This window comes from Amphiprion ocellaris, chromosome 18 (assembly GCF_022539595.1).
Source record: "Amphiprion ocellaris isolate individual 3 ecotype Okinawa chromosome 18, ASM2253959v1, whole genome shotgun sequence".
Lineage (NCBI taxonomy): Eukaryota > Metazoa > Chordata > Actinopteri > Pomacentridae > Amphiprion > Amphiprion ocellaris.
The window spans coordinates 26,088,382-26,098,444 of record NC_072783.1 but is presented as its reverse complement, the minus strand read 5'-3'; the positions used below and the strand labels follow the sequence as shown (position 1 = coordinate 26,098,444).

Here is a 10,063-nt window from a genome sequence, read left to right as displayed (position 1 = left end):
ACGACCTGATTTACTTCTACTTATTGTTACGACAGCTACTTGGAACCATGATGAGTCTGACTTACACAGCAGAGGGCTACCTTGATCTCCCTGTGGATACAAAACAGATGAATCATCAGAGAGATTCCAACACTACCAGTCTGAAAGTTTCTGGACCAAAACTGTGAGAGAAAAACCAGTAGATGGGATCCGTTATTTTTTACCTGTTGAAGGTCCATGATGGAAGTGCAAATGTTCTCTGTGTCAGAAGCATTCCCACAACTTGCCACTTGAGTTTCAAGATCTCGAAGAGTTGAACCAGCTTTACCAATGTCTACAAGAATCACATTTATTCACATGAATATAGTTTCTGTGAATCATCAATCTGCAATGAGGCAATTATGAAGGATCCACACATATTTTGCATGTTGTAAGAGCAACAGAAAACCTTGATAAACCCTTACCTCTGTTCTTGCTGCCAGTGCCCCAGCCTGCCACCCAACACGGAGTCCCAACAGGGAAGGATCTGACATTGTTAACGTCCAAACATGCAGGCTGGATATAATTACTGAAGTTGACGCGTTCTCCCAGTTCCAGCAGTGCAATATTGAACCCAGGCAATTTACTCAATATAATGCGTACAACACCCAAAGACATCTCAAATTCATCAAATCCGTTCACAAGTCGCTGACCCACAGACACTCTCCACTCACGGACATCAGGATTGGAACTGTCAGGAGGATGGGAGGTAACTTTAGAAGCAGAGCTTCAGTTCTTATTGTGTTTTATAAAAAGACACACATGCTACATAAGTACTTACGTAGAGAAGCACAGGGCAGTGGTGAGCACAAATTTGTTAGCAATTAAAGTTCCTCCACATGTGTAGACCCCATTTTTGTAGAGACTCGCCATCCAGGGCCAGGTTCCTCCAGTGACAATGCCACGATCACCTACAACACGACTGTTCAGAGGAGCTTTGCCACAAACTGGCCCTAGATCAGAAGAGTGAAAGGTTTAGAAATGCAGAAAAAAGACTGAAATGGAAAACCTAAGTCATTCATATGTTGTCATCAGAAAGTGAAAAGGTTGGAAATATGAGTGACACTAACTTGAAGGAGTTGCTGGAGGAGTAATAGGAGAAGTAGGAGGAGAAGGAGTGGATGGTGTTGTGGGTGAAACTGTTGTGGAAAGTGGCAGGCCAGGACAGGTGTAGCTGCTGTCAGCATCCAGCCCACTGGAGGTGAACTGGACAAAGCCTGGTTTATCAGAGATGATGTGGGAGTTGATCCAGGTTTGGTAACGGGACACTCTGGCATAGACTCCTGGCAGATTGGGTCGAGCACAGCCAAAACCAAAACTAACAACTCCAGACTGGACCCACACAGAGCCTTGCTGATTCACCATTGGACCTCCTGAGTCTCCCTGAGAACATGCAGAGGACACATTGAGAATTTGACAAACTCCTGAACACATTTCCCATCAAGTGATGAATGAAATGAAGCAGTTACCTGACATGAGTCTTTGCCTCCTGCCAGAACACCAGCACAGATCATGTTGTCTGTGATTGTGCCGACTCCATTCAGACAGTTACACTGTCTGTTTCCCACAACTGGCACCTCCACTTCCTGTAGAGTTTCAGGGGATGGTAACCACACTAAAGAGAAAGAAGAAAAATGGGAGGCACTTAATACAAAAGCTAAAAGATGACAGGACACATGAAGACAAAGCTTAACAAAACCTAATGAGCGACAACAATCAGACTCACCTCCCTCCTGGACTGCACCCCAGCCAGTGATCCAGCTATCAGTGCCGTTGTTGAACACACTGTCACTTGCTGCCAGACACACAGGTCTGATGTAGTCTGTGAACTGGACTGGTGAGGAGAGTCTGAGCAGAGCAATGTCATTGTCGCTGGTGTCGCTATCGTAGCTTGGATGCAAAATGATCTTGTTGACAGTTCTGGACACTTCGTTTGGGTTTTCACCCTGCAGGTTCTGACGACCAAGAGAAATCTCCCATCCATTTGTACTTGGACTGGAGAAAAAAAAATCAGACAAGAGACACTGATTTCAGGAAAACAGTATTCCCTTTAATTCTGATGGTAATACCAAGTATTAATGTCCTACCTGGAGAAGCAGTGAGCAGCAGACATCACCCATTCTCTGTTGATGAGGGAACCACCACAGACATGGCTGCCAAATCTCTGCAGACTGGCCTGCCAGGGCCAACTTCCAGCTGGAGCATCTTCACCTCCAACTATCCTGGTGTTCAGAGGAGTGATGCCACACACTGCAAAATTGGAGATGGAAAGAAATAGAGAATTTTTGAAATCGTTGCTAAAGTTTGGTCATTGTTCATTGGTTTCATTAACCAGGTACAGGATTGAATTGTACTAGAAAACGTTTGCGTCAGTCATGACACTTACATTCTGCACTTGATACAGAAGATGTTGAATCTGTAGTTGCGGTTGGTTCTTCAGTCCCAGTAGCAGTACTATCAGTAGGAATAACAACAGGAGGTGGCAGGCCAGGACAGGTGTAGCTGCTGTCAGCATCCAGCCCACTGGATGTGAACTGGACAAAGCCTGGTTTATCAGAGATGATGTGGGAGTTGATCCAGGTCTGGTAACGGGACACTCTGGCATAGACTCCTGGCAGATTGGGTCGAGCACAGCCAAAACCAAAACTAACAACTCCAGACTGGACCCACACAGAGCCCTGCTGATTCACCATTGGACCTCCTGAGTCTCCCTGAGAACATGCAGAGGACACATTGAGAATTTGACAAACTCCTGAATGTATTTCCCATCAAGTGATGAATGAAATGAAGCAGTTACCTGACATGAGTCTTTGCCTCCTGCCAGAACACCAGCACAGATCATGTTGTCTGTGATTCTGCCGATTCCATTCAGACAGTTACACTGTCTGTTTCCCACAACTGGCACCTCCACTTCCTGTAGAGTTTCAGGGGATGGTAACCACACTAAGGACAAAGAAGAAAACAGAAGTCATTTAACACAAAAGCAAGGCAAGTTTATTTAAATAACACAATTCAGGCACAAGGCAATTGAGAGTCTTTACAATGGCAAAGAAATTAATTACAAAGATCATTTAAAAGGTAGACATTACAAGCATGCATTAAAATCATCAAACTAAACATAATTTAAGGACAAAAATTAACCTAAAATTTCATGATAATACAACAAAGAAATGAAAACTCATGAAAAGACAGATTAGTCAGACCTGTAAAGACACTGTTACAGTAATCTAATCGACCGAAGATAAATGCATGGACCAGGTTGTCAAGGATCTGCTGAGACATAAGTCCTTTAACCCTGGAAATATTTTTCAGGCAACAGTAAGCTGACTTTGCAATGGTCTTAATGTGGTTTGTAAAACTCAAAGACTGCAAAATATCTGAAGACAAAGCTTAACCAAACCTAATGAGCGACAACAATCAGACTCACCTCCCTCCTGGACTGCACCCCAGCCAGTGATCCAGCTATCAGTGCCGTTGTTGAACACACTGTCACTTGCTGCCAGACACACAGGTCTGATGTAGTCTGTGAACTGGACTGGTGAGGAGAGTCTGAGCAGAGCAATGTCATTGTCGCTGGTGTCGCTATCGTAGCTTGGATGCAAAATGATCTTGTTGACAGTTCTGGACACTTCGTTTGGGTTTTCACCCTGCAGGTTCTGACGTCCAAGAGAAATCTCCCATCCATTTGTACTTGGACTGGAGAAAAAAAAATCAGACAAGAGACACTGATTTCAGGAAAACGGTATTCCCTTTAATTCTGATGGTAATACCAAGTATTAATGTCCTACCTGGAGAAGCAGTGAGCAGCAGACATCACCCACTCTCTGTTGATGAGGGAACCACCACAGACATGGCTGCCAAATCTCTGCAGACTGGCCTGCCAGGGCCAACTTCCAGCTGGAGCATCTTCACCTCCAACTATCCTGGTGTTCAGAGGAGTGATGCCACACACTGCAAAATTGGAGATGGAAAGAAATAGAGAATTTTTGAAATCGTTGCTAAAGTTTGGTCATTGTTCATTGGTTTCATTAACCAGGTACAGGACTGTATTGTACTAGAAAACGTTTGCATCAGTCATGACACTTACATTCTGCACTTGATACAGAAGATGTTGAATCTGTGGTTGCGGTTGGTTCTTCAGTCCCAGTAGCAGTACTATCAGTAGGAATAACAACAGGAGGTGGCAGGCCAGGACAGTTGTAGCTGCTGTCAGCATCCAGCCCACTGGATGTGAACTGGACAAAGCCTGGTTTATCAGAGATGATGTGGGAGTTGATCCAGGTTTGGTAACGGGACACTCTGGCATAGACTCCTGGCAGATTGGGTCGAGCACAGCCAAAACCAAAACTAACAACTCCAGACTGGACCCACACAGAGCCTTGCTGATTCACCATTGGACCTCCTGAGTCTCCCTGAGAACATGCAGAGGACACACTGAGAATTTGACAAACACATTACCACCAGGTGACAAACTAAGTGAAACAGCTGCAGCATACCAAGGAACAGAGAAACAGGTTATTGCATGATGTATTCCAGACCATGTTCTAACACAATGCAAGGACTCTTTGTCATCACTGTTAATTTGGTAAGAGACCATTTGAGAGGACAAGTGACCAAAACTTTAACTCAAAGGAAACATCTACCCTTGGCACCAGGTAGCAAACCGTATGGAAGTTAACAGCCAAAAGACACTTTATCACTCGCTTAGAGACCACACAAGACGTCTCAAATGTCTCAGAAGAACTGATGGGGTTTCAGAATGTTCATTCTAAAACTTCCCAGAACTTTTCTTAGCAGCAGGACTGCCCTTTTCTCTTAACTTTTGTAAATCAGTATAAATTGCAATGCTTAAAATTAATCTGATGCAACTGTAATGGACACCCAAAACCTGCACTCAGCAATCTCAGACACTCAGTGACCACACAGAACCTGTATTAAATGAATACTGCAAACACATACTTTCCCCTCTCACATCTACTCTCAGAGAGAGAAGGTACATGCTTCAAACGTCTTATTTCCGTTATTATTTAAATGTGTATGCTTCCAGTTTCAATATTTCAAAAGGTACTATTTTAGCATTATTTTCAACTAAAATATACAGTTCATATGCATGCTTAAACTTTTTATTATTATTTCAGTAACCATGAGAGACAGTTTGCTGGCATGTTTGATCTTATTTCAATCAGCTGGGCATCAGAACCTCAGATATAGATATTTAAGGAATGATTTTAAAGTCAGTTCTGGAAGTAACTGGTCTCCATTCATGGGAAGTGTAACTAGCATATCCAAGACTGGTTAGATGCCCCAAAACATTCTGTATATAAGATGGTCACTGGAATGCAACTGGACGACTTTTCTTTGTGGGGTCACTTTTCCTTGTTGCTATGGGCATTTATGATGGGTGAGTATCACAGCTATTCTTTCAGATAAATGAATGAATTTGAAAATTACTATTGAAGTTTCAGTTGCAAAGGGATTCAGAAATGATCACTGTTTATCTGAGCTCATTTCAGCGAAGACTACAGCCATTACTCAGTTTGCTTCCCTGGTTCATACTTTCATTGCCAAACTGTAGTCCTCTATCTATTTACTTCCATTTTGTTTTGTATGTGTGGTTCAAGATGTTGATATATTTTGTTAATATTAAATCTGAAATATTAATAATCAATTTCTCTGAGATAAGTATTTTTGTGGTGTCCTGATTTGACAACTGTACTTTAAAAAAATGAAAGTGTAGTTAGACCAAACAGCCTACCTGACATGAGTCTTTGCCTCCTGCCAGAACACCAGCACAGATCATGTTGTCTGTGATTGTGCCGACTCCATTCAGACAGTTACACTGTCTGTTTCCCACAACTGGCACCTCCACTTCCTGTAGAGTTTCAGGGGATGGTAACCACACTAAGGAGAAAGATGAAGATGAGAGAAAATTCACACATAAACCAACAGATGTCAGGACAAATAAACACTAAAGTACACAAAACCTGATGAGCAGCAAGAATCAGACTCACCATCCTCTGCAACTGCACCCCAGCCAGTGATCCAGCTATCAGTGCCGTTGTTGAACACACTGTCACTTGCTGCCAGACACACAGGTCTGATGTAGTCTGTGACCTGGACTGGTGAGGAGAGTCTGAGCAGAGCAATGTCATTGTCGCTGGTGTCGCTATCGTAGCTTGGATATAAGATTACTTCAGCAACACTTCTGGATGCTTCATTTGGATCTTCACCCTGCAGGTTTTGCCGACCTAACACAACAGTCCAACCATCTGGATCTGAGCTGAAGGTTAAATATAACATGAAACAGTTATAAGAGTCAGTCTGATAATATTTGCCTGGATAAAGTAGTTAAGGAATGTCAGCAATTTCGATATTCAGCATCTCCAATCTGATATCACGCCAAATATTTGTCATACATCTGCCTGGATTTATAATAAACACTAGTTTGTTCCACTCACCTAGAGAAGCAATGAGCAGCTGACAGCACAAACTCTTTGTTGATGAGGGAACCACCACAGACATGGCTGCCAAATCTCTGCAGACTGGCCTGCCAGGGCCAACTTCCAGCTGGAGCATCTTCACCTCCAACTATCCTGGTGTTGAGTGGAGCAGTGCCACATACTGAAAGAGAGATGAGTTGGAGTAAACATGAGAGGCAACAGAAGTCAAGATAAAGTCAATAAAAACAAATTCAATGAATTACTTAAAATTCTGTGTAAAATGTTTTTTTGGGATAGACACTTGACTAGTTGATTCAATGCTTTGTTCCAGATCTCAATATTAAACTGTAGCACTTTAAATGAAAGTAGAGAAATTCTTATTTTGACTTACCATCAAGTTGAGCATGTGTTTCTGGAAAAGAGACAAAGAGCAATATTACATTTACATAAATAAGTAAGCAGGCTTAAGTTTTGAGTGGATCTATATATTTTTGTTTTACCAGCAAGTAATACTACTACTACTACTACGACTAATAGTAATAATATTAATAGGGCTGCACAGTGGCTCAGTGGTTAGCACTGTCACCTTACAGCTAGAGGATCCCTGATTTGTATATGTAGCCCTGTGATAGACTGGTGACCTGTCCAGGTGTCCCCTGCCTTCACCCGAGTCAGCTGGGATAGACTCCAGCCCCCTGTGACCCTAATGGAGATTAAGCGGTGTGTAGATAATGGATGGATGGATAGATAGATAACTAAAATAATAACAGACCTAAATACTCGCAAACATACTAAAAGCAGGAAAAAAATATAGTCCCCTTTTAACAATAAGGTGGTGAACCAATTAAAAATACTAATTTTCTATTGTTTTTTAAAAATAATTCATGTACAGTCAAAGTTATTCAGTTACCAATTTTGGATTCAACCAGTCAAAATTGCAAATGTTAATTAGTTGCCATAACGCCTCTAATTTTCAGTAAAAATGCAGTAAAAGTGCTACTTGGTGTGACCATTTTCTGCCTTCACAACAGAACCAATTTTTCTAAGGAACGCAGTTTTTCTGCTTTTTCCAACTATCTGTTGAATTTTTCCACAGATAGTTCAATGAAATATTTCAATGATTGTGTGTGATGGATAAGAATCTAAAAATCCAGTCTCTAGTACTTCAGTTCTTTATGCACTAAACTCAATTATAAGGAAATTTGCATCCCACTAAGTCTGTATTTCTAACTAATTAGTGACTCACCAGCATACAGAAGATTCACCAGAGTCAAAACGAACATCCTTCTCCTCAAAGCCATTGTGTGACTTTGTGCCATTGTGCACAGTTCTTGTGTGTCACTCTTTATATACTTTGTTGTACCTGTCCCCAACCACGAGATCTGCCCCTCCCATAAGGCACCCCATAGTCAACGAAGTCAACTGTTTCCTTGTGCCTTTTGCATGAATTTTTGGGACAAAGGTTAAAGTAGTCCAGTATCATTACACAGTAAGTCTTTTAAAAGCAAGAATTAAAGGTATGTTGAAGGTAACTGGCTAAATAGACAACTAGAAGAAAGATGGTGTGGAGGAAATCTGAAGAATTTTATTTTACTTATCTTGATTTAAACTTGATTGTGGTTTTCATTGTGGAATTTTGCCCTTTTCATAGTAAAATATGTATTGTTGCATGCATTTCGAAGGTGTGGCCATTTGCAAATACAATGTGAGAAGGTGCAAATACTTAACATGTCCCACAGTTGGGAAACACTCTGCAGTGGAACTTTTTTTTTATTTATTTTTTTTTTACAAAGTTACACAAAAGAGTCTGCTGTCATTGTCCGTGGGTCAAACATAGACTCTGAATGGTATTTCAGTGACAAAACACCTCCTCGTTACATCACTGGTATCTTGAGGATTACAGTAATCACTGTGCTGTCATGATTTGACAGGATGTTGAGGCATCTACACATGACTACCTTTTTAAAAATACACTAATTGCTCACGTTTCTAATCAGATTAAAGGGAATATATTCAGAATATGGTCAGTTGATTGATTAAATGCGTGCTTACATCCTAGTTATCAAATCACACAAATGATCTGACTCATAATACAAACTAGTGGCAGCATAATCAAACATAATTGAAAATAATAATTATCAGATGTCAGTTATGGGGTTTGCTGGGCAGGAATTCAGGAGGATCAACTGCTGTATTGTCGCTTCTGTCCACACATATAGGCAAATATGTCAAAGTACGTCACTCGTAGATACTGTATACTGAAACATTTCCATGAACATCTTGACTCTACCACTCATCACTGACAACCACCGTCCTTATCTTTTCTAGAAACACACGCAACCACTGCGCAAAGGTAAGGAATTTAAACCAGTGACAAATAGCTTTTCTGACACACTGATGACAAGTCTCATGTAACAAAGAAGAAAACCAGACAAGCACCTATTATGACGGCAACCTTTACGCCTAATCGATCATTTTTTGTGTACATGTCCAGATATACATTTTGACAGAGAGGAGAAAGGCCTTTTCAAATGCTGTTACATAACATTTCAAAACCACACAGGATGCTGTTTGCTTGGTTAACATTTTTCTACTGTTCTTGGTGAAACGTATTGCGTTTGTTCCCATAGGAGGTCACAACCATAAAATACACTCATTTTAGCAAGCGAGCTACTATATTTAGAACAAAGCCAGTTTAAAAGGTCGCTCAGTAAAATAACAATAACAGACAACAATACTAATAAAGTATAAATGCACAACATACTCCATTTTCATAGAATTTATATGCAAATAATCCTGCTGCTGTAGCGTTTCTGGTTGTTGAATTATTCAAACTAGAATTACCGCAATATAGTTGTACACGTCTGCTTACTAGTGCAGTTCAGCTGCAGCTTACATCCATGAATGTCCACATTTATATAATCTACATACACTGATCAGACATAACACTATGACCACTGACAGGTGAAGTGAATAACACTGATTAGCTCTTCATCACGGATATTCGTCATTAATAGGGCCCGAATATCCGGAGGCCAGAAACTGCTATTCAGACCAGCCCTACCTGTTGCGCGTCCATCGCTCAGCACTCATGAGTGAAGTAACATAAAGCATGTCGCAAACCCGCATGACAATCAAAGAACGTAAAGCCCCTCTATACTCTGTCCTAATTCGAGGACTTTAAAGATCAAATCTGTCTCAGGGGCAATACGATTACTGGCTCATTTCAAAGACTCCTCAAAATATGTATCTTTACTTGGGCCCTGTAGCATCCAGTGGGTTGATTCCTTCATTGCTCAACTTATTCCAAGACTCACTATGAGTCAGAAATTGTTAGATTTTTGAGAATATAGTGGACTTCACAGGTGAAACTTTGATGATCAAAGATTGCACTTTTTAACAGAAGTATTGGGTCATCTCCATTTCCTCTTGCATATGGTAAAATACAAAAGTTATAATCAAAATTTCCAGTTCCATCTTGTCAAACCGACTAAGGTCTCAGCTTTTGTGCCAAATGTCAACTTCGGCCGTCACGTTGCTCGACATGAGGAGTGGCGCTCTGAGACGCAAAGGTAAGGGTGGGAACAGTGGGTGATGAAAACAGG

At 41.2% G+C, this 10,063-nt stretch overlaps 1 protein-coding gene across 1 annotated transcript in view; it reads right to left on the bottom strand.

The window, feature by feature from the left end:
- aldoab (aldolase a, fructose-bisphosphate, b) overlaps positions 1–7,775 on the bottom strand; it is a 29,476-nt gene extending 21,701 nt beyond the window's left edge. The window contains exons 1-18 of the mRNA XM_035957064.2: positions 7,705–7,775; positions 6,850–6,870; positions 6,477–6,639; positions 6,030–6,298; positions 5,774–5,919; positions 4,106–4,430; positions 3,807–3,969; positions 3,446–3,714; positions 2,816–2,961; positions 2,405–2,729; positions 2,106–2,268; positions 1,745–2,013; positions 1,488–1,633; positions 1,089–1,401; positions 800–971; positions 444–709; positions 204–313; positions 66–90 (exon numbers count right to left, since the gene is read on the bottom strand). Coding sequence (XP_035812957.2) covers positions 66–90; positions 204–313; positions 444–709; positions 800–971; positions 1,089–1,401; positions 1,488–1,633; positions 1,745–2,013; positions 2,106–2,268; positions 2,405–2,729; positions 2,816–2,961; positions 3,446–3,714; positions 3,807–3,969; positions 4,106–4,430; positions 5,774–5,919; positions 6,030–6,298; positions 6,477–6,639; positions 6,850–6,870; positions 7,705–7,759 — 3,346 coding nt within the window. The 5' untranslated portion in view covers positions 7,760–7,775. The remainder of the gene's footprint in view (positions 1–65; positions 91–203; positions 314–443; positions 710–799; positions 972–1,088; positions 1,402–1,487; positions 1,634–1,744; positions 2,014–2,105; positions 2,269–2,404; positions 2,730–2,815; positions 2,962–3,445; positions 3,715–3,806; positions 3,970–4,105; positions 4,431–5,773; positions 5,920–6,029; positions 6,299–6,476; positions 6,640–6,849; positions 6,871–7,704) is intronic.
- Between the last annotated feature and the right edge of the window lie 2,288 nt (positions 7,776–10,063).